The sequence below is a fragment of the Globicephala melas genome, chromosome 11 (assembly GCF_963455315.2).
Source record: "Globicephala melas chromosome 11, mGloMel1.2, whole genome shotgun sequence".
Lineage (NCBI taxonomy): Eukaryota > Metazoa > Chordata > Mammalia > Artiodactyla > Delphinidae > Globicephala > Globicephala melas.
Genome location: NC_083324.2, coordinates 36139576 through 36163319, shown reverse-complemented (window position 1 = coordinate 36163319; position 23744 = coordinate 36139576). Strand labels below are relative to the sequence as shown.

At 41.8% G+C, this 23744-nt stretch overlaps 2 protein-coding genes across 21 annotated transcripts in view; one reads left to right on the top strand and one right to left on the bottom strand.

Annotated features, from left to right (window-relative positions):
- The first annotated feature begins 130 nt into the window (after window positions 1-130).
- UQCC5 (ubiquinol-cytochrome c reductase complex assembly factor 5) lies at window positions 131-12083 on the top strand. Of its 2 annotated transcripts, none has more exons than XM_030867409.3 (3): window positions 131-538; window positions 3329-3416; window positions 11854-12083. In XM_030867409.3, exons 1-3 carry the CDS (start codon window positions 388-390, stop codon window positions 11981-11983), a joined length of 369 nt encoding a protein of 122 aa, XP_030723269.2. In that variant the 5' UTR covers window positions 131-387; the 3' UTR covers window positions 11984-12083. The 2 variants fall into 2 exon arrangements, with proteins under 2 accessions (XP_030723269.2, XP_030723267.1); XM_030867407.3 differs by lacking the exon at window positions 11854-12083 and adding an exon at window positions 6287-6871 and having other exon boundaries at window positions 254-538.
- Window positions 5452-23744, bottom strand: part of PBRM1 (polybromo 1) — a 104196-nt gene continuing 85903 nt past the window's right edge. For 8 of the 19 annotated variants that reach the window (XM_030867377.2, XM_060308934.1, XM_060308953.1 and 5 more), the window contains 6 exons: window positions 23270-23471; window positions 19791-19955; window positions 16252-16407; window positions 13139-13209; window positions 12811-13027; window positions 5452-10828 (listed from right to left, as the gene is read on the bottom strand). In XM_030867377.2, coding sequence (XP_030723237.2) covers window positions 10656-10828; window positions 12811-13027; window positions 13139-13209; window positions 16252-16407; window positions 19791-19955; window positions 23270-23471 — 984 coding nt within the window. In that variant the 3' untranslated portion in view covers window positions 5452-10655. Of the gene's footprint in view, window positions 10829-12810; window positions 13028-13138; window positions 13210-16251; window positions 16408-19773; window positions 19956-23269; window positions 23472-23744 lie in introns of those variants that run through there. The other 11 variants (XM_060308946.1, XM_060308949.1, XM_060308948.1 and 8 more) reach the window with 4 other exon arrangements.

The following is a 23744-nucleotide window of genomic DNA, read 5'->3' as shown; positions in this document are numbered from 1 at the left end:
CGGGGCCGGACCGACGCCACGTGGGAGGCCCCGCCCCTTGGCCCGCCCTGCCTCTGGAGCAGAGGAGTCTGCGCCAGCTGGTTTAGGCCTCACTGAGCACGCGCACTCCGCCGCATTCTGATTGGCGGACCCACGCAGCCCACCGCACTCAGATTGGTGGAGCCGCTCCACATTCTGGGTCCCGAGCTCAGCGCTGCTCCTTACCCGTTCCGCTCCTCACCTCCTTGGAGGTGGCCCAGGGCCGGGATCGCACGGCCACCTGGCCGCCGGACTCAGCAAGGACGGGCAGGACGGCTTCGGCTTCATCCGGGAGCTCCAGTCCAGGGGCTGGGACAGCTCCCGTCGCTCTTCGTTCCGCCGTACCCTTCTCCACGACAGCGGTCCGGCATGTTTTCCAGGGCCCAGGTGAGGCGGGTTCTGCAGCGGGTGCCCGGGAAGCAGCGACTCGGCGTCTACAGGTTCCTGCCCTTCTTTTTTGTCCTGGGAGGAACGATGGAGTGGATCATGATTAAAGTGCGCGTGGGCCAGGAGACCTTCTGTAAGTGGGGGTGCAGCAGCCTCTGTTTCATTTCAGGCAGGCGGGAGGCGGCGAGGGAGCCGTTTTCCTGGGGGCTGTTCTCAGCTGGTAGACCTCTCATTCCGCTCAGCGCTGAGCTGCTTTTACCCTGGTCAGAAGGGCGAGTGCGGTTCCCTTCGTTGGGCGGTGGAGATCCGCCTGGGCTCTCCTGTAAGCGGGGCGACAAAGGCACATTGGTATCCGATCTTGAGACCTTCCCTGCACTTTGAGAGGAGGGCACGTGACTCCACTCAGGACGCCCTCCTTTCAAGCCTGCCCTTCGGCCATGCCGGTAACACTTTTCGGGCCTAAGGAATAGACTTCTCACAGCACCTAGAGGCGGGTGGGATCTTGAGGATTCATGGAAGTTCCTAACTGGCCAGTCCAAACCCTAGAGAGAACTTGGTTGGCCCGGCTTAGCTAAATACTACTGTCTTTACTGGCCAGAGTCATTGGTACCAATGCCCAGCACTACAAAAAGTGTGTCTGGCATTGCTTTGCTGAGCACTAGCCTGGACAGGCTAGTTCCTCTTCCAGGAAGACTTCCCTAACCCCTAGGCCCTTTCTGCTTTCTCCCTCTCCAGAAACACAATCACTTGTGAATCACCAACCCTCATTTTTTTAAAAAAAGTGCTTTCTAAAGATATTTAATCCTCCTGTGTTCACCCATTCCTTCATATTTAATGAGCACTGATGAGAGGATATAAGGCGGAGGGCCCCCACACCAGAAGAGCACTAATGGGAGAGACAGATCATACAGTTACTATTAAGTGTGATCACTGCTGTGGGGGGAAAGTTGGGGGAGCATGGGAGTCCTGGGTGGGGCACCTGAATTGGACTAGGTGGTGCAGGGAAGGCTTCCTGGAGGAGTTACCATGTCAGGTAGGGTCCGAAGATTGAGTAGGTGTCAGCCAGATGAGGGAAACGTTTATGGACTTGAAAGTGTCTTCTGCCAGTGGTAAGAGCAAACCTTGGGGCCTTGGTGTGAAAGTATGCTGCTGTGTTTCAGGGACTGAAGCAGGTGAGCAGAGTGAGGGATGACGTGGTTAGAAAGGTGCCTGGGCAGGGCCACAAAGGGACTGGAGAACCAACAGTGTCCCAAAGGGCTGAAGAGTTTTAAGCCGCAGCTGGTGAACATATGTGGAGAATGCTTTCTTGTGGAGGGCGGATTGACAGGAACACTTAGGCTGTGTGGTTGTCCAGATTTGAGATGGTGGCCTGGACTAGGGTGAGATGCCAAGAAGTGGGCGGAGTTGAGAGACACCCCAGAGGTAGTGCTGACAAGGGCTTGGTGATTGACTGGACTCAGGAAATGAGGAGTGGCGGCTTCTGGTAGGGCAGCTGGGGCAGGGGGAACACAGGCAGGACAGTCCTGGGCTCCATTTTGGACGTGCTGAGGGGGGAGATGGTTATACAGAACTGAAGCTCAGAAGGCAGATCTGGGCCTCAGATCTAGGTTTGTGGGTCATTCACAAGCTGATTGTGATGAAAGAGTTTAAACTCCAACATTTTAAGGGTGACTGAGAGTGACCAGAGAGGCAAGAAGGGAAACATGAAGGGCTTGTTATCACAGAAGACAGGAGGTTCAGGAAGTTCAACTAAGTGAATGGGAGGTAAGCCCCCTCTCCCCTACCAGGAGAGACTTGAAATATGCAAGTACTGATCAGAAAAGAGAGGGTGGAGAGAGGCTGGAGATACCTTGGCCCTTGAGAAGGTGGGAGAGGATGGGACCAGAGCAGGGCAAGGAGTAGCCCTTGGAAGTCAGCTGGAAGAGTTCTTTACTGATGACTTTTCTCTGCGAAGAAAGAGTTCATGGCCATTTCGGGGTGGGTAAAGTAGGGTCAGGGCCATGGCTGAAGAAACAGGACTGCCAGGCATCACAGTGGACCCAGTTAGATGCAACAGTTGGGCCCACAGTGCAAAGCAAGCAGAATGAGGCATGGAGAAGTAAGTTGGATTAATCTGTAGTTTGGGTTTTGAAGGTATATCAAGAAGTTGATATTGATGAGAGGGAATTTCAGCTGATCTGGGCAGGAAGAGAGGACAAGGGCCTGAGGAAGTTGGTGAAGGTCCAAGGACAGAAAGGTAGTAGAGGTTGTGGTCAGAGCAGAATGAACTTATTGCTTCAGAGGAACACTGCAAGCAGATGGTAGAAGTTGAGAAGTAAGGAAGATGAAGGGGGCTGGTGCTTCATCTCTGTTGGGGGTGGTGTTGCCTGGGAAGATGGCACAGGACAGGGTCAAGGAACCTGAACTAGATGCCAGCATTTTCAGAGACTGAAGGGGAGTGATGGACAGCAGGTACCAGTGCAGAGAAGATGGTGGCAAATGGCATAGGACCCAGAGGAAGAAGGTGGAGAATCAGTAGTAGTCTGGAAAAGCAGCAGCTGAGAACAAGGAGACTGCCCTCATCTCCCAGCCCTCAGTTCCTGGGTGTGGCAGAGGGAGCAGCAGAGAGCTATAGGGCCAGAAGTGCCTCTGCAGGGCCAGTTAAGAAGGATGATTTCAGAGAGAAGTGAAATTGCTAAGGGCTGTGCTGGGACATGACACTATCTTTGAAGACACTGACTCTGACCCTGCTATTGATATTGAGAGTTCCTTTAACATAGTGCTCATTTAAATCAAATCTTGTTTTAAGTTTATTCTGGCATTGAGTTAAGCCTTAATGTTGATATTCAGGTGACAGATCTAGACTATTGGTTAAATTACTCAGATATGTATTTTTAATTCCTTAGTCTCTTGAAAATCTAAATAAAATCTTTGTTTGATACAGATGATGTCTACCGTAGAAAAGCCTCAGAAAGGCAGTATCAGAGAAGGCTGGAAGATGCATCAGAGACTGAACTTCAGCAGTCAATAAAGTGAATATGAAACTTTACTACTGGTTTCAACTCCTTTAAAGATGTACTTTTCGGGTCTCTTGTTCTTACATAGAACTGCCTTTACAAAGAACTTTTATAGTTTTCCTGTCTCTGCTTGAATACTTCCCAAGTCACTGATGGACAGCACTTGTGGGAAAATTATTTCCTACTAAAACACACCTACCCATTGAATCTAGTCCATGAAATATTTCTAAACAATTCAAGGATCAATCAGGATGCTTTTCAGTGTAGCCTGAATTGTTTGTGAAGTCCTTTGTTTTAGGCAACAAGGGATAACCTTATTTAGTTTTTTGCAGAATTCAGACTTACTATGAATAAAAGTTATCTACTGTAGGATCATTTAAACGAGGATTATTATGCAGACTACATTTCTGCTAGCTACCAATTTGTAAACATTTTGTTAGAATGTGACCATATGTTATTCATGTTAAGTGCTCTTGTGAACACAGACAACCCCTTTCCTTGCTTGGCTCCACTAACATACAAGGGCTGGACCTCCATGAGGACTGGGGAGCAACACGTTTCACTCCCCTCTGAGATGAAGATGTTGCTTTCATCCAGCTGCTAAAGATAAAGACACTGCTCCTTCCCAAAGAAAGTGAATCTTCACAGCATAAAGCAACCATAGACTTGAGCTAAATCAGAGGCTCAGTCTATAGGGAGAGATTTTCCAATCTGACCCAGAATAAGTTTGGATCAGTTGGTAGAAAAAGCAAAGGCATCTTTCCATGTTTGGATAACCATATCCAACATCTTTTCAAACAAGAAAATATATACATATTAAATAAGACTAAGTTTCAAAATAGTTTCTAACTATTGCTCATGAATAAAGAAGCAGATGCTTAAGGCCACAGGGTATCCTCAAGTTAATGATATCTGCCACAAATTGTTCTAAGGGATTTTTTTTTTCTAATTTAAGTCAGTCCATTTATGTTAGAACCAATCCAGTATAATTAAGGAGCCACTGACTACTCAGATCTCATTAAAGCACTAATGAGTCGCTGCTCAGAGGTGGCTTGAGTATGAAGACCAGTGATGACCAACAGCACCAGGGAGAGGAAGGTAGTTCTCATGTGCGCTTTTGTTACCTCAGGCATTCCTGGTGACCCTAAACCTCATAGTTACTTTTAGTGACTAGACTGCTGCATAATGAATTTAAATTGTGGCCTTAACTCCCATTTGTTCCCCCAACCTGTTTTAGAAGTTTAATATTTTGTACCTATGTAAAGAGCATATGTAACATACATACCTTTTACAAAGAATAGTTGTAAATGCTACTAAAACCATCAGCTAACTTCTGTTGTCTGCTGTGGTTTCCTTCCCTGGCCTATCCTGCTGTCTCCATCCCAGGGAGAATCTCTAGTCTGAAATTTGTGCTAAACTTCCCTAGAGTTTTCTTCATCTTTCTAAAATATATGTATTGGAGTGCCAATTTATTTAAGACAACGAAGCTTTGAAGACAACACAACAATGTCTGACTTCAAGGCAAGCAGACTAGCAAAGCAATTAAAATTGAAGATACTTTCAAAGCATATTAATTTGGATGCTGCAGAACTAATTTTTGTTAACCAAGGTGCAAGCTTTTTAACTTTACCTCAATTTTTTAACAGTTCTACTAAGGAATATAACTCTATCCCACTTATCAGACACTAGGATTATTTAAGGGAACTTAAATAATTTAAACAGCAATGCTCTCATAAGCTGCTTACAGAACTGCAGTGCCCCCTACTGTGAACTACAAGGCAAACAATTTAATAACTTGAATTTCAAAAACCACAATACTTCAGAATGACAAAAATCTAATTAGCATTTATTGCTAGAAGTCTACCTCCACTGGGGTGTTAGACAAAGAACATGGGCTTTGGAGCTTCATTTTATCATCTGAATGGATAGGGAAAGTATTGGGTTGACCAAAAAGTTCATTCGGTTTTTCCCGTAAGATGGCTCTAGTAGCACTTAGCTGTCTTTAACTTCATTCGCAACAATTTTGCTAGACTGTATTGTGACAGGTCTCATATCAGCGTGCATTAAAAAAAAAAAATCAAAATTGAATTTTTGTGCAGCCATTTTAATATTGAAGATGGAAGCAACATTTTCTGCGTATTATGCTTTATTTTTTTAATATAAATTTTATTTTTGGCTGCGTTGGGTCTTTGTTCCTGCACGTGGGCTCTCTCTAGCTGTGGACAGTGGAGGCTACTCTTCGTTGCGATGTGAGGGCTTCTCCTTGCAGTGGCTTCTCATGTTGCAGAGCACGGGCTCTAGGCGCATGGGCTTCAGTTAGTTGTGGCTCATGGGCTCTAGAGCGCAGGCTCAGTGGTTGTGGTGCACGGGCTTAGTTGCCCCGAGGCATGTGGGATCTTCCCGGAGCAGGAATAGAACCCGTGTCCCCTGCATTGGCAGGTGGATTCCCAACCACTGGGCCACCAGGGAAGTCCCTGTGCTTTATTATTTCAAGAAAGGTAAAAACGCAACTGAAACACATAAGAAGACTTGTGCAGTGTATGGAGAAGGTGCTGTGACTGATCGAACATGTCAAAAGCGGTTAGTGAAGTTTTGTGCTGGAGATTTCCCGCTGGACAATGCTCCACGGTCAGGTAGACCTACTGAAGTTGATAGTGATCAAATCGAGACACTGAGAACAATCAACGTTATACCATGCGTGAGAGAGCCGACATACTCAAAAATATCCAAATCAAGCATTGAAAATCACCGCTTGGTTATGTTAATTGCTTTGATGTTTGGGTTCCATAATTTAAGTGAAAAAAGCCTTCTTGACTGTATTTCCGCATGCAATTCTCTACTTAAATGTAACGAGAACATTCTATTTTTAAAACAAATTGTGACAGGCGATGAAAAGTGGATACTGTACTATAATGTGGAACAGAAGAGATCGTGGGGCAAGCTAAATGAACCACCACCAACCAACCAAAGGCCGGTCTTCATCCGAAGAAGGTGATGTTGTATATACGGTGGGATTGGGAGGGAGTCCTCTATTATGTGCTCCTTCCAGAAAACAAAACGATTAATTCCAACAAGTACTGCTCCCAGTTAGACCAACTGAAAGCAGCACTCGACGAAAAGCATCCGGAATTAGTCAACAGAAAACGCATAATCTTCCATCAGGATGACGCAAGACCGCACGTTTCAATGACCAGGCAAAAAACTGTTACAGCTTGGCTGGGAAATTCTAATTCATCCGTCGTATTCACCAGATATTGCACCTGCATATTTCCATTTATTTCGGTCTTTACAAAATTCTCTTCATGGAAAAAAATGCCAATTCTCTGGAAGACTGTAAAAGGCACCTGGAACAGTTCTTTGCTCAAAAAGATAAAAAGTTTTGGGAAGATGGAATTATGAAGTTGCCTGAAAAATGGCAGAATGTGAATATGTTGTTCAATAAAGTTCTTGGTGAAAATGAAAAATGTCTTTTATTTTTACTTAAAAACTCAAGGAACTTTTTGGCCAACCCAATACCTAAGCACAGAGTAAATACTCAATAAGGAAGGGCTATCTTTGTTCATCTAGTAGTCCTCTTTTGGAAATCTTGCCTACATCTCTGAAGTTATAACTCAATCAAATTAATCTCTTTTAGAAGTTTGGATCTCTCACGCTGAGTTACTTCTCTTAAAAAAAAATATACACTTGGACCATGGTGTTTTCCAAAACAACTTCTCTCCTAGTAAAGCAGCATCAGTTCTTAGTTTTCACACACGTGTATTAAATTTGGAATTTCTTGCCACATTTATATGTAAAATCCACAAGACGTGCATTCCACATCTATCTGGGGGATAGAAATAGTCTATTAATTTGTTCAGGTATGAACTTTCATTCAGCTGACCTCGCACACTTCCAAATGCAAAAGGAACAGAGTAATACTTAGCACTATTGCTCAGAGTGTTCAGCTGGAATGTTTAACTATACATCAACGATCATTCAAAATATGTTTATGAGCAGAGATGGAAGTACAGCCCTAAACTCTTAGGAGAACAGAACCACAGGGATTTGCAAAGTGATATTAGAGGAAAACAGTTGGTTGATTTTACCAACACCTTCTATTAAAAGTGTTGTCATGTTTTAAGAGATTATAAGCATGATAAAAACATACCCGGGCCACTTTTCTCTTCTGGCCACACACAGCTATTTGAAATGGATTACACTGATTTATGATACAGGACATGCTTGCCTTACCTTCCATCATCAGTAACAACTCCCTCTGCAATTTTAACTTCAACCTGCATTTCTGCTCATGCTGAAGACATGTTAGGAATCCTTGACTGCCAGTCTGAGAGGCTTGGCATGGGCATGTCAGGCTGCAGTGTGACTACATTCGGCTTCTGTGTTAATGCAGCCTAAGCCTTGGATCAGTGTCTGGACACTGACTTTTGCCTCTACCCAAGGAGCTCTCTTCCTTTAAATTGGCAGCCATATCCCTGTCAACATAAAATCAAGGCTTGCAGAAATTAAACCTACTTGAAACTAACATCTGACACAGCTTTAACAAAACAACCAAACCTGGTTAATCCAAATCACTTTGCAAACTCCATTTTTATTTGGATTAAAAAGCTTTAGATGAACAAAGATATGATACATACATATTATAAGACTAGTTATCACTTAAACCTCTTTTGATACAGAAATTAGAATAAACCAAGTTTTAATCAAGTCTGAAAATGTTTAAGTTCAAAAATCAACAACACCAATTTGGAGATTTTACACAAAGAAGAGTCCCCTCTTAATTCTTCCTCATAGGAAGAAAAGGGTGGGTTCAAAAACAAAGTAATTCAAGGCCTTTTAAATCAGTTGGCTGACATACTATTTTAAACCTATAGGTCTTTTTCCGCACATAAAATTCTTTTCCACATGAACTTACATTTTGAAAACATTTAGGCCATTATACTTTCTAAGCCATATCACTACAGTTCCTAAAACTCATGGAAAAAAAAGATGTATAGTTCACATGTACCTTTTAAAGTCAGGGCTTTTTTTTTTTTTTCTTTTTCTTTTCTTTTTTGGAAGATGGCTGACCTCAAATCTTATATCCTAAAATATTAATTGACATTCTCCAAGTTAATATACAGAAAGACATGATTCTAAAATAAATACATAGAGCTTTTGTTTTTTTTAAAGGTAATTAGGGCCTGCCTAATGGCCCCCTGGCCCGGCTCTGCACTGCCTTAGGGAAGCCCCTGGCTGGATCTATGGTTCCTACAGCACCTCCAGACACTGAGAAGGAGCCTGGAGGAGGAGTGCTCTGGCTTCTAATGCCCCACATAGACCACAGTGAAGAGTTTTTAGAGTCTTCCCAAAGAAGTCTCTTCCAGACCTTAAAAAGGGAAATAAGACGGGTGCATGAAATAAATAAATAACTTAACCAAAATTAAATTTCAGGTTCTTTGGTGTAATTCAAGGATGTCTAGAAATAAAATAATCTGATTGTATTATACAGTCCATGATGATTCAATGGCCCAAATAACCAAGAACTGAAGATTTCTTTATCTGATTCAGTTTAACAATAAGGTACTGACATAGTACTGCAAAACATTTTTTAAAATTCAGAACTGTTTAAAATACTTGATGCAAATTGAGATCCAGTGGTTGACTTATAGGCAATTAAGTTATAAGGACCTCCTGTAATTAAAGTATCTAGATACAAGAGACTTTTTTCCATTCTAAACTCTTCTTCTGTCCCCATGATTTAGTAAGAATGGTAATTAAATATCCAGGTATTGACTCATACCAGATTAAAAGAAAAAAGTATCCTCTGAGAGTCACTCTCAATTTACAAACAGCAGTGGAAGCTCCACCACAATGGCAACCACCTTGTTACAATAAAGCAGGTTTCAAAAACGCTGAGTGAAATACTGAACCATGTTTGATGCTTTCCACTTGTCTGAGCATTATATACTGCCTCCAAATGTTTTTTTCCAGAGTCATATAAGAGAGACAGGGTCATCAAACCTAAGTGTTTGGGATCTGTAATGGTCTTTTTAGTGAGCATTTTCTTAAATTATGATTTCCTTCTCCTGAAATTCAAAAGCACAAGCTGAATTTTAAAATTATTTTATAAAGTCTTAAATTTCTGGTTGAGAATTACAACCCTGAAACTTAGGAGAAAAAGAAAAAAAAAAAAGCCAGATCTGATGAGGAAATAAAGAATACTAAAACATACTTGCATATGCAGGCAATCCAGCCTTTTACAATTATGCTTCTGACACAGCCCATATCTGGTTAATGCACTCCCTTCCCTAAGTTAGGTTAGGTGTTATGTTTAAAAATAAATCACCTCCAGCACACCTCAATACTTTCTTCAAGATGAACTTCAATAATTTGCAATGTAGAGATTTAAAGTTTTAAATCACCTAACATGTATAGGCATAAATTGTGAATTCATTACAAAAAGATCAAAAGTACCCTTAAACTTACCTGTCAAGACTAAATATAATTCAGGGTTGTGCACATGTTCTGCAAAAATAACTGACACCATAGATGTCTAACTCAGCACAAGAAAAAGTGCTTTCTCCCTCCAGGCGTCCGGGAGCTGCATTAGCTGCAGAAGAGTGCACAGTGCTGACTTCAGATTTCTGAGTTACTAGAGCAAATGTGCCATGTCTGCCAAACATCTACAATCCAACTAACAACCTTTCACTCTACCTGGAAGAAACAGTTCTTGCAAAAGTGGCTTAAGATATTTAGGCACGTGAAACAGACACAAGTACACTCCCCTCTCTAAGATGTAAACTAGGGCCAACTTCACATTTCATTGACAACTTAAACTAATCTGTAAACTCTTGTGTGTGTTTTTTTTCATTTTGTTTGTTATTTAAAAAAAACAAAAACAAAAAACCAACCAAAAAAACAAGAAACAGAAACCCCAAGCCAAGACAAAAAACCTTTGATGGTTTCAGCTCTATGGCAACAAGTAAAAAGATAAAACTCCAAGTCTAAATACAACCAATTATGAAACTGGTTTTAAACGAAGGAAACATATGCAAAAAAAAAATCTTTGTGTATTTGATAAAGTCAACTTAATATAACAAAAACAAATTGAAATAGCTTATTAAAAGTGTCCTTATATAAAAATGGCCTTGTGATGTACAATAAAATGCAATAAAAATGATCATCCTTTGTTCCTCCCCCCACCCCCAGTAACTAAAATGGCTACTGTTCCACAAAACTCTTTATGCTTCTATAAAAGAATCGTAATTGATGTGATTAAAGGTTTTCTAGATTGTATGCTTGGCGAATATTGAGGGTGTCTCGGAGCATCAGATCCCGAAGGCGCCAGAGGGCGTCTGCCATGGTGGTGTGGGCCCCTTTACTTTTCAGCCAGTGAGAGGGGAGTCGGCTCTCCTGTTCTTTTGACAAATGGACATCGCGTCTTCGGGCTGAAAATTAAAGTGCAGACAGAGAAATACAAATATCAGTCCTAAGGTCTGACAGATTAAAACATGAAACATTTATTATTTATTGAATATTATGAATTTTAACTCTGCAGAATACTTCCAAGCAAATTTCTTACATTGTTTTATTAGGCATCTTGGTTTTTAGAAAGCTATTTTACTTAGGTATGAGACTACCTAGCCAAGGATGTCTCGTTTTACACTTTGCAGTTTATAAATTATCTAATGTCTTCTTTTTTTAATTAATTAATTAATTAATTAATTTTTGGCTGCATTGGGTCTTCGTTGCTGCGTGTGGACTTTCTCTAGTTGCGGTGAGTGGGGGCTACTCTTCGTTGTGGTGCGCGCGCTTCTCATTGTGGTGGCTTCTCTTGTTGTGGAGCATGGGCTCTAGGCACACAAGCTTCAGTAGTCTTCAGTAGTGGCTCGCGGGCTCAGTAGTTGTGGCTCACGGGCTCTGGAGCACAGGCTCAGTAGTTGTGGCGCACGGGCTTAGCTGCTCCGCAGCATGTGGGATCTTCCCAGATCAGTGCTCGAACCCGTGTCTCCTGCGTTGGCAGGCGGATTCTTAACCACTGTGCCACCAGTGAAGTCCTAGAAATTATCTAATTTCTAACAATTACTTCACAAAACAGCTGCACAAGATAACATAATTACTAGAATGGGAATATAAAAGTTGTACAAACACCTAAAAGATCTGATCATTAATATTTAATAGTTACTCCAATATTAACAAAAATTCCTAAAAAGGTAAATGTGAAGAAAGGGAAAACCACCTACTACTCTTAAAGCAAATGATCAAATTTGGCTTAGAAATGAAAAATGAACAGAAACTTCCAAAGTTCTTTCCAGAAACTAGGCAAGTTATTTTAGCAAGTACTGAAAATATGCTGAGCCTGCTGAACTCAATGAATAAACTTCATAGGTTAATAGAAACATGTCTTCCAATATTATTTTTCTTTTTTAAAAATTGAGGTGAAATAATTTTTTTTTTTTTTTTTTTTTTGCAGTACGCGGGCCTCTCACTGCTGTGGCCTCTCCCATTGCGGAGCACAGGCTCTGGACGCGCAGTCCCAGCGGTCATGGCTCACGGACCCAGCTGCTCCGCGGCATGTGGGATCTTCCCGGATCGGGGCATGAACCCGTGTCCCCTGTAACGGCAGGTGGACTCTCAACCACTGCACCACCAGGGAAGCCCTGAAATAATTTTTAATTTACCCAAATCCATCTATGCTATCCCCAAATGCCTGAAAAATAATTGAAAAAATTCAGAATATACTTAAGAAGATAGCATAGATATTTCTGACAAAACTAAGCTTTGAAACTCAGCAAAAAAACATTTTCAGTATGTAATGTCAATATACAAAGAAGCTCCAAACCCTTCTACTAAGTATACAATTTATTTTACTTATAAAGGCATACCTCAGGTTTGGTTCCAAATCACCACAATAAAGTGAGTTGCATGAATTTTTTGGTTACGTTTACACTATACTGTAGTCTATTAAGTATGCAATATAGCATCATGTCTAAAACAACTATGTACATACCTTAATTAAAAAAGACTACACTGCTAAAAAAATATTAACCATCATCTGAACCCTCAGCAAGTCGTAATCTTTTTATAATGGTAATATCAAAGACTGTTGATCACAGGTCACCAAAACAAATATAATAATAATGAAAAAGTTGGAAATATTGTGAAAATTACCAAAATGTGACACAGAAAAACGAAGTGAGCACATACTACTGTAAAAACGGTGCCGAAAGACTTGCTTGACACATTGCCACAAACCTTCAATTTGTAAAAAAATGCAGTATCTGAGAAGAGTAACAAAGCAAAGTGCAACAAAACAAGGTATGCCTGTATAAGAATCATGGATATTTATCCTGATATAATAGGTCCATAGCAGCGAGAGGACTTTGATAAAGCATGGATTTCGAAAAGGCTTCTTGAGGACTCTCCTTACCTGCTAGGGTCTGGTCCCACTTGCTAATGCTGTTGGACTCAGCACTGAGTCCTTCAATATATTTTAGGTAGGCCTCTGAGTGGAGAAGCCGTTGAGTCTTCGGTGGGGGAGCCACAAACATGGGTGTTGTTGGCTGCTGTACGACAGGGGGGCCGGGTGGATGTGGGCCAGGATATGGAGGTGGTGCCTGCTGCCCTGGAGGCCCCAAAACACCTACCTGAAAGAGCACAGACACATGGTGAGGGAAAAAAAATACTCAGTGCATGCTCTGAGAAAGAGGGTAACTTGAATTCTGTTGAGTCCTAGAAGATCCAACTTGGAGGCTCACCTGCTGTCCATATGGACTTCCACCTGGTGCTGGAGTCCCTACCATAGGGGCCACTCCTTGGTTCATCACACCTATAATTCAGAATTACAGGCACAATTAGAGGCTCTGGGTTGAGAAGACTGAAAACTACTGTCTGATAAGAAAGGCCATTTATAATGCAAGCCTATGATCTCTGCCCTGAGTCTTTATGGATAGGAACCCTAAGCACCCAAAACAGGATGTAGCATTCATATAGAAAATGCATGTTCTTTTGTTTTCTAGGTACTTTAAATACAAAGCTAGGACAACTTGTCAGATGTACATTAATTATTCATGGCTTAGAAATAATTTGAACCCTGCATAAAATTCTAGTATTTCCCTAGGTAAGCTACAGTCAGAATACAACTATATTTTCAAGGTATTTTTCTTTTGACAACACAGTTTCCTGCAACTGAAGCCCGTGTTTAATTTCAGCAGTAATGGCATTGCAACCAGGCTCAGCTGTATGCAATGTGTTAGGACAGCAGGGACATAAGGGAAGAGGTTTGTGCAAGTGCACATTAAATGACCTTTGTGGAGGCTGGAGGCACATTCTTGCTGTCCTCTCACAGGCCACCAGCACCTCTGGTTCTAACTGGAGTCACTAATGTTGGCAGAGAGGGGACACTGCCATTTGATAGACCAGCACTTTGAAAAGGAATCATCCGGAAACAGAGCAGCCTTGGTGCTATCACTTCAAATGCAAAATGACAAAGGGAAAGAGAAAGATTCCATGGTCCTACTATATTTGGACTTTGTATAAACTTCCCTTGGTGACTCCTCACAAGCAATTTCTGTCACACAAGCAAGTTCTGTCTCATAGGTCCTAGTTGATAATAACATGATGTCTTAAATTTAGCATCTGGGGCTATTTTAATCTCAGGACCGTCCACTTCCTAGTCTCATAAAACAGAGCAATAGGTAAAGGACCCAGTTCATTAAAAACTAACAAACTACAATCAAAACCCTGGTGAGCTACTGCTTAAACCTTAAACAAGTCCAGCTGGCTGCACGGAAGGATCAACAGGAGCTAACTTCATATTCTATAGTTTCTCTGGATTCAAAATGTTGGTATTTTAACCAGGCAGAACCAACCCACTATTCTAAGGTTCAGAATTGCTAAATACCACTTCCAAGAAGTATTAGACGTTTGTAAGAGAGAACACACTAAGTGAAAACAAGCTTTCTGTTTACAAAGCAGGGATTTTTATATTCCAAGAACCCAGAAGGGTACCTGAACCACAAGAATAGAATCTTAGTGATTATTTGTGAGTGAGTGAAGAGGTTGCAGTGGGTAAGTTGCTGCTCCAGCAACATATTATTAACCCCTGTTCCCCTAGGACACTCACCCACCTTAGATTTCACAACACAGTGGGCCTCCCTGAGCTGCCTGTATCAATCTCTGCAGGGCAGCACAAAAAAATCAGCAACCAACCCCCTATGTGCCCTCTGTTTACAAATGCCATGCCAGGGGGCAGCTGGTGAGAATGCAGGCTGAGTCACCAGAGGAGCTCACTGAATCTCCCTCTTCTCAAAGCCTGATCAGACGTGCGTGTGTAGATACTAAGAGGGGTTCTTCCCTGTCTCCTTATCATCAGGTGTGTTGTGCTTTCTTCAAATGCATTTAGAATCTGAAAAAGGGGCAAAGGGAGACATCTACCCCCCAATACCCGCCAAAAGACCAGCTACCTAGAGGGTACTGGCCTTCGGTGTGACTCCCGCTGAGTAGCACACGCACCTGGGAGTTAAGTCCAGCTTAGTCTCACTGCTCAGTCAGATACTCTTGCCAAGGGGAGAGGGCACAGAATTAAGGACAACTCCACCTGCCACAGGAACACACCCATTTTATGACTGACACCTGCTGCAAGAGCAACTCACACATAGTCCACCACTTCCATAATGAAGCACCCACGCCCACGAACATTTCCTCCTCTGGGTGTGTCTAGATCAAATACTTCTGTGGCGTTATGGCCATTCTCTAAGCAACACTCACATCACAAAGAGTGTTACTGAAGGCTCTAGGCCGAGCCACCAGGTTAGCTCACCCTACATACTGCTGGGCACACCCTCTGAAGCTTTGTTTGGAACTCTTTATAGCCACGGGATCGGTAGATCCAATGCTGTTGTAAGCAAATCTAAGGGTTTCTATATTTTGTCATCTGGGCCAGGCCTTTAGCTAGTATTTTGGATAATGGATCAAATACTATTCCAAGTCATCTTAAGGTCACATTCCCTCCAAATAGATACCTAAGGTCAGTTTTTTTGCATATGATGGCAATTAATATGGGAACTTGTGATTTTCCTTTCATAATAATCTTTCAAATTTGCTAATTAATTGTAAAGGAAAACTGTACCTATTTCTGGGCTCCACTTATATGTTTCTATATGACATAACTTCTGAGCTTGTTGACAGACAAACCAGTGTCTCCAGGTAGCAAGGTGGGCTATGCTGTTCTTTAAATGTTATGTCATCCTTCTTTGGGGACTCAGAAATAGAAAACTCGTTCAGGACAAATTCGTTCTCTCCCTCCTTTCTGTTGCTAGAAGGACTGACTGAAGGATTTCTACAGAGTTCTACATTAGCGACTCTGTAATTCCCTTAGAGGGGAGGGGCTGCTTGAAAAGCAAAAGATGGAGCAGGGACTCTACACAGAAGACCCTTTGAGATAAGAATTGAACCAGAAGAAGAAATGTACTCAGGAGCAAAAAGTGCTTTTTATACCAACTGGCAATTTGGGAAACTTCATTCACTGATAAAGAGAGCAGAGCATGACCTCCTAGGCTGTGTTTGGCTTTCTGAGCACGTGTCAAGTTGTTTGAGTGATTTTAGAGTATGCCTCCTGCCCCTTGATCTGCTGAGTCTAGTTTCTGTCATGTGTCCTGTGCTGCTGCTAGGCAGCCAGGTGCTCAAGGGCACAGGTGCTGAGCCACCTGCTCAATACACAGGACAGGTCCTACTGCTGACATCCCTGGGATTCTCAGTGAGGGAAGGCCTGCCCACATGGGCAGCAGGTACCTCCTGGAACAAATGGCTGAAGGAGGAAAAAGAGAATATGAAGATGAGATTAATGAGTGAATGAGGATGAAGTTCTTACCCGGTGGTGGTATGCCCGGGAGGCCGGGCACACCTGGCGGAAGATGGTGGGGTGGAGGCCCCCCGGGGTGAAGTGGCTGCATGCTGCCCATGCTAACAAGGCCATCAACTGGGCCCTGCAAAGGTGGAAGGCCTGGCGGATAGCCACCCATCATGCCTTGAAGGACACAACAAATTTCAGACATGCATCATTAACATGCAACATGAAGTAAGTAATAACACCCCCCCCCATGCACTACTAATGAATAAAGCACCCTTAGTACTGCATGATATAACGGCAATTAGTGCAATTATTTTGTTGCAATAATGAACAAAATATAAAGTTACAAATATGAAATACATTTCTGGATGAATTAGTACTTAGTACATTATTATTTGTAGTTATTTTCCCTGTGATAAATACGCTGCATGTTTTCAGTTAAATAATAATAAAGAGGAGTTCCATTAACAGCCTTCCCAAGGTCATGATTATTGCAAGGTGTTCAGAGACCCGTTCTGCCTACTGCGATTCTACTGAAGAGTATAAACCCCATCATTCCACTATGCCCACACTCATATGCCTATCACGGGTACACATGAGGGGAAACTGGAATGGAGGAAAATGAGGCACACAGCCCTGATCACAAAGCATGGTTCTCCAGCATGGGGGAGGCGGCAAGACTTTTTCAAGACTTCTATGTCCATTCCTCCTCCCTTTTAGCCCCACCACTGCTGGTAAGAATGGATCATGCTTGAGCTTGAGATGGGGAACAGCTAAGAGTCATCACAATGAATGATGTTTCATCTTTAGATCTCAAAACATGATAAAATAAAGATAAAACCTAACTCCCCACCCCCACCCCGGCCACCAGCCAACCTAAGCCCAGGTCACTCAGTAGCCTGCACGCAGATCTTAGGAGGAATGGCTGGAGAATCAGGCTCTGTTGACATGAGAAAAGGCCAGTTGTCATCATTGTCCCCAAGCACACAAATGTCCTCACAAAGACCTTCAGTTAACAGGGAACATTTTAAATGAGGTAGAGAATTTCTGTGAACAGAGGTTTTTATTCCTTTATTTTCAAAGTGCATCTTCACAACACAAAACACTTCCTGCTGGCTAGGGAAGAATTTCAAAAAACAAGTATTTTTGGCAAAAAGAGTGAAAGGAAGAAGATAATTTCAGAATGTCAAAGACTCACCTATCAAAAGAACTTTAAAGCCATATGACATTTTTTTAAGCAAGGAAAACAACTTGATTTTTCTGGGATTTGAAATGATCATAATGAACAAAACACAAGGCTCCCCACAAAATGCAATCACCTTTGGTCACAGCTTCTTGCACAAAGGGAGGGGTTGAGGAATTGGTGCAAAACCTCATTTTTATATAATACTCTTTGTAGAGGGGTTCTGGAAACAGTGCAAGACTCCCGGTTCTAAGAATTATACTCTTTGATTTTCCCTGAAGAATTGTTTGAAAGGTATTTATTTATAAAAGTTTAGTCTTTTGAAGCTATAAAATTACTGCAAGTTCTGAGATTGATTCAGCTTGCCTCATCGATCATATCTAAGCTGACTAAGAAACTTACAATTACACAAACCAATAAAACAAATTTTAAATAATAATCACCTCTGTACATAAAATAGGATTATCAGTTTCATTTTCTTAAAATGAGAGTTCAGAGATAAAAACTACTTTTGAACAGACACCACCATCTTAAACATGAGGAGATCCAATGCTACCAAACTGTCTTTTAACCATACCACCAGACAGAGCTTTTAGGGATAAGTAGGTGGGAATTCAAGAACGTTAGGAGGCTTTGCTTTCAATTACAAAAGCCCATCTGAACGCAGCCTTCATGGGCTGTGGTTGAAGAAATTACTAAGAATCGAAAGACATGACACTTGTCTTCATTAAACTGTACTTTGGCATTTATTATCCCAGTCACATGTGTTCAAATGAGCTTCAATGCTTGTAAGCAAAGCTGGTCTCAGACAGCAACAAGGCTAAGACTTAGGCCCTATGCAACCTGTAAACCCATAAGAAATCACTCTCTTAAGCTGCAAAGTCCCCACTGTGGACCAAAGACTGCTTACTGTAGAGAATGCTTGCCCTGCACTCCCACAGCCCAGAAGTCTGGGCAGCAAAAGGTTTAATAATGGAGCAGGGGCTTTCTGGAAGGGGGCCACCCTCCTTACCCATCAGAGCTCTGTGATGTTATTCCCCAACAGGGAGCTAAAATGCTGCAGCTGCTGTTTTTCAATGTTTTTAGCTGTTTGAATTGGTTTTGTTAATGTGTCCCTGGGCTTTTTAGTCAAGGGCACAGTGCTATAATATCACACATCAAATAGAACAAAAGAGAATGTCAATGAGGGAATTCTAACTTTCAAAGTCCCCATGTTCAAGGTCTGATTTCTAAAAACCTCTGGCACCCCATTAACCAAAATGGGCCATGGAATAGAGCAGGCGATTATGAGATTTGTTAGATCAACATCAGTTACACTGAAAGTACTGAAAGCCATGATTCAGATGTGCTTTGGCGAGTGCAACTGCTGAGTTCAGCGATAGTGCATTTGAGAACTTGCCATCACAAAAGGTAGGAGCAACAATGGAAAAGTTATCTTCTGCTACTCTGCCTTAAAAAGCAAAAAAAAAAAAAAAAAAAAGTGAAAACAAAAACAGCATCCCAATGAGCCTGTCTTGAGCAACACTATCTTGGACTCCCTGAAAAAAGAGGTCAGACTGCTTGCTTAAGAAGAAACACAGCTTGAATGGACCTCACCAGGCTTAGAAAGATCACGAAGGAGGGACCCGAGAAGTGGTCTGCAGGTTTCTCATTGGAGACACGTCAGACAAGAATATTCAAGAACAGCCAAATTTGCTATGGCTACCAGAACCAGAGACAACACACACAAGCAAACCACATTCATCTTTTCTTTTCTTTTTTTAAAAATATGTGACTGGGATACTAACAGAAAATGCAGTTTAATGTAATTAAATAGAAAAGCATTACAGAGTGGGCACAATGAATTGATTAAGGACTTTGTATTCTACTTAGCAGTCATGCACATTGGTGACCAAGAAAGGATTTACAATTCATTGTCAAAAATCCTTTTAAATGGTCAGTCTTTTAAGGATGGCTGCAGCAGAACAAGGCAAACTGAATACTGGAATGAGATGGGAAAATCATCACCACCTAAAGACTAGTTTTGTGTTTTCTCTTGGTAGTCCCTCCGGAACAGAATTCAGGGTCTGTTTATATTTTCTGCTGTAGAACTCTATCAAGAGCAGTCTGCGGTGGAGAATATCGCCAGACCATGCCCACAGCCAGGGAAGAGCTGCTCCCTACCAATTCCCAGGATTGGGCCCAGGGCCCATTTCTGGGGCAGAGGGGAGGCATTGCCCATAAGGGAAAGGCGATATAAGGACAACATGGATGACTTCAAACTTTGAATCTGTCATGAGAAAAGCCTAGAGACTGTGGCTTACTCCTTGTTGGAGGAAAAAAAAAAATGAAGGAATTTCTTAAAGTGGAAAAAAATGGTCTTAGCTCCTGTTTTTACCTGCAACAGGTGTCAACTGCTGATTGAGCATCCCCATTGGTGTTGGTGGTGGCACCACCCCCATGAGAGCCCCCACAGGGGTGCCTGCTCGGGGAGAAGCACTCGGCTGCTGTTGCTGTGCTGCTCGCTCTCTCTCCTGCTGCTCAGCAACTTTAGCTGCCCGCTCTGTAAAGGCATTTCAGATTTTCAATTCTGTTTTTAACCCAGGAATTCAAAATACCATCCATTGCATTCAACAGGACTAGTAAAAACACAGGCAACAGTTCTGTCTCAATGGAAGGAACAGTAGATGACTAGTCTCAACACAGGAGGAGTCAGGCCGATTTCACTTGGTAACCTAGAGTCCAGCTTTCCTATCCCATCTTGAGAACTGGTCTGCAAAGATTTCAAGAATGTTAAGACTGCAACACACATTCAGAAAGCACAGATTTTATTTAAAAACGTCACCAGCATAACCAACGTGGTTAATCTCACAAGGCACCCTGAAGATGAGAAGCGCTACCATTATTCTAGTATTAATAGCATTACAAATTATTTATAATTTCAACATGAAGCAATTCCATGGCCCATTGTAATTTTTGGCACAACTGTTACTTACTATATTTTCCTGATTCCTGGCACCCAAGTTTACTAAGATTTGAGGACTCTTGTCATTAGTGTCATGAGGTTTAGCAGCTGAAGAAAATTAACTCTGTAAGGGAAAAGTAGCTTACTGCCTCCTCCACAAGGTTTTAGGGAAAATAAACGCTAATTTGTACATTCTAATGAAGCAAAGAGGTCATGTTTAATAAACCCCAAGGGAAAAAAATGCATGATACTCCAGGCTACAGTCATCAGAAGCAGGGAATAATATATATACACATATGAAGCAATGGACAATGTACTGACAGAACCAGGTTTCCTGAAGCTGAGTTCAATACTGACCATAAATCATACTAAATCAGCAAAAGTTCCAGAATTCATACTTATTTCATCCAAAATGCAAGAGGAGCATTAGCTTGTGCCAGTTCTGGGCTGTGGAACATCCCTGCTACACCGCTCACTCCTTTGAGCTACTCTTTCTGCTTCTCCATAGCCAGTGGCCCCAACAATCACATTCCCAGTCTTTTTGGGAGCTAGCAGGCTGGACCCTTACTAGAGAACTCTAGAAATGTGCATTCCCAAAGCTCCCACAATACAGGGTTTATTTTGCTTCACCGTTCATAAATAGGAACTCCTCTCCACTCTTCACATGGGCAAACTGAGACTGGAGACAGGTAGTGACTTGTCCAAGGATATAGAGAGAACCAGCAACCTGCGGCTCTGATTCCTGGTATCAAACTCCAACTGCCACACATTAACCCTCCAACAAGGAATTCAAAAGGCTACTGCTGGCTGATCTAAGGAAGGGGAAAACAGCTTAGGTCACATGGCTTTAAAGAGCTTCGAGAAGCAACGGCTCCAGTCCTCCTTTGTGTGATAATGTGAAAGTCAACCAAGTCAAAGCTTCCTCGGCTGCGACAGTGTTACCTGCAGAGACTTGTCATCACTCACTACACTGTCCCAGTTTACAGATCCTCTGTACAATGAGCGTGAGGGACAAAGGACATTTTAACAACCTATTTCCTTGAACTAGCAGTAAAAAAAACACTGATGACCTAGACCCCCACATTAAGTTCTCATATTTTCATTACACAAATGACACAGTAAAATGGGAGAGCAAAAAAATGAAGTTGAAAAAAGAAAATTTCAGGGCTGTGGATGGAATTGGACTGGCTACCTGTTGGTTCTTTTTGGGCTGTCTTAGAAAAGAGAATTATTAAATGAAGTCAGCCAACCTCCAAACTTTGGGTTTTGAATTCAATGGGCCTGAACACCAAAAGTTCAGATTTTGTGTCTCAGGCAGACACTGCTGAGTCATATAGCTTCTCTCACTAAGTTCTCACTGAAATTTCAGATCCCCCTTTGAATTTGGAAGAATTTCCCAGAAGCCATCATTTCTCCTTCTCTTCAGTTCTGCTCCAGCATTTTTACTTTTACATCATCTCCAGACACATTTCTTGCTCTTGTTCACACTCTGAATAACCAGCCATGCAGTACTGGCTTCATTTGTCCTGGACCAGGCTTTACAGCCATGTGAGCTTCATTTCTAACACTTCTCCAACTGAGTGATATATCTGGTCTTAACTTCCACTAAGGTTAGAAATACCAAAGCTCTCCAAAGTTCTAGGTTCTTACAGAACTGACTATGGTTTCTCAAAGAATATTCTGTCAAATATTAGTTCTTCGGGATATTAGCTGATATTACATGAATACCTGATCAAGTTTCAGAAAATGCCAGGTGAAAAAAGTAGGTTATTTACTACAGGTTTAAAGACTTTCATATGGCAATATGCACTGTTAAGTTTCTAAGAGAGAAAGTTTTTGGAGTGCTTCTCAAACTGGTTTTGCCACAAATGTTTTCTGAATGAACATCTTGTAGGACTAGGGTTCTGCAGAAGATCCTTGGGGAAGCCTGTCAGATAATTTTATAATAATAAATCAACTGTAATAAATGAAAGGAGTAAACTATTTTTTTTAAAAAAGGAGTTTCTTTGGAAACTCCATAAACTGTAATAAAGGAGGCAGCCTTGATAATTAATTTGTTTATGCTTGCTGGATTTGGACCTGGCCAAGAAGAGTAATGGTGATCACTATGGTCAATCAAGAGAGGGCTTTAAACTGGCAAAATGAAGCATTATATACAATTCCAAATGGAAAAAAAATACAGCTCTAACGGCAACAGTCCTGCCTAATCTAATGTTTATTACTCATTTCTTTATTAAAGTCATGCCTGATATTAGAAAACCAAAAACCTCTCTTAAATATTTGTCCTTAATGGCTAAGAACCACCAAATCCTTGAATGATAGCTCATAGCCCCAAATGATTTAATTATAGAGTAAAAGGAAAATGAAGGCAGTTGAGCTTTATCAAAGAGAACCCAAGTACCTTAAAAGTAGCTATGAATGCAGCACAGGCCAGGACTGGCCTAGGAAACCAAGCGCTTCAGCCAAGCCTCAGCCTGGAGTTTATACATATGGCTTATCGAGAGCCGTAATAGAAGATCACTGATTTTGAAAGACCCATTTCAGATGAATTTTAACCAAAATTATATTTAACATCCTTGTATACTCATTCCCCAGCTCAACACATGTGTGCTTACAGGACTTAATGAAAGAAAAAAAATCATGCAATTTTTAATAGCTAAATATTTGTTTGAGAAATCTGGGGGGGGAAAAAAACCACACCAGGATCAGAGGCCAAGTCAGAGACAGCACTTCCTCAGTCAGGACAAGGCTGACACTTAAACTGCTGGATGGGAGCCATTTGAGACAGTCCCCAACACAAAGTTCACGTGCAAGTGGTAAGAACAAGAGATTCAACCTGTCTATGCACGTGCATTGCTGAAAACACCCCCTTGCTTAGAAAGCTCAGACAATTGTGCCTACGCTCTATTTACCTTCATATTCTGCTTTCTTGGCTGTCTCAAGGTTTCTCCATTCTGTCCCCACCAGTCGGCTGAGCTCACCAAAAGAGTAGTCTGGGTGCTGGGCCTTAATCACAGCTCTCATCTCACTGCTGAACAGGATGTAGCCACTCATGTTGATTTTCCGTTTGGAGCCTTCCTTCTTTGCACTGCCTTTGGCAGACTTTGGGGTAGACTGTAAGACAGAAAGCTCTTATAGTGCATCGGAACATTGCATCTGGTCAATTGTTAAAGGTTTCTGGAAGCCAGGAACATGCGACTCAACAGCTACTGTTTTATAGACATGTTCAGTTTATAGCTGGCCATTTTCGTGTTCAAAACACAGCTCTTCCTTGTCTCTTACCATATAAGAAAAATGAAAGTTTCACTGAATTCCATGACTGCAATCTGTAATAGTGACCTCACAATCAAGTCTTCAGAAAATTCTAAATGAAAAAAATATACCAAT

Excerpts from the sequence above, each read along its gene's own strand:
- UQCC5 (XM_030867409.3), top strand. The coding sequence starts at position 388 with ATGTTTTCCAGGGCCCAGGTGAGGCGGGTTCTGCAGCGGGTGCCCGGG. Across the intron at positions 539-3,328 it reads CGTGGGCCAGGAGACCTTCT|ATGATGTCTACCGTAGAAAA; the intron begins GTAAGTGGGGGT and ends TGTTTGATACAG. Across the intron at positions 3,417-11,853 it reads GAACTTCAGCAGTCAATAAA|TACGCGGGCCTCTCACTGCT; the intron begins GTGAATATGAAA and ends TTTTTTTTGCAG.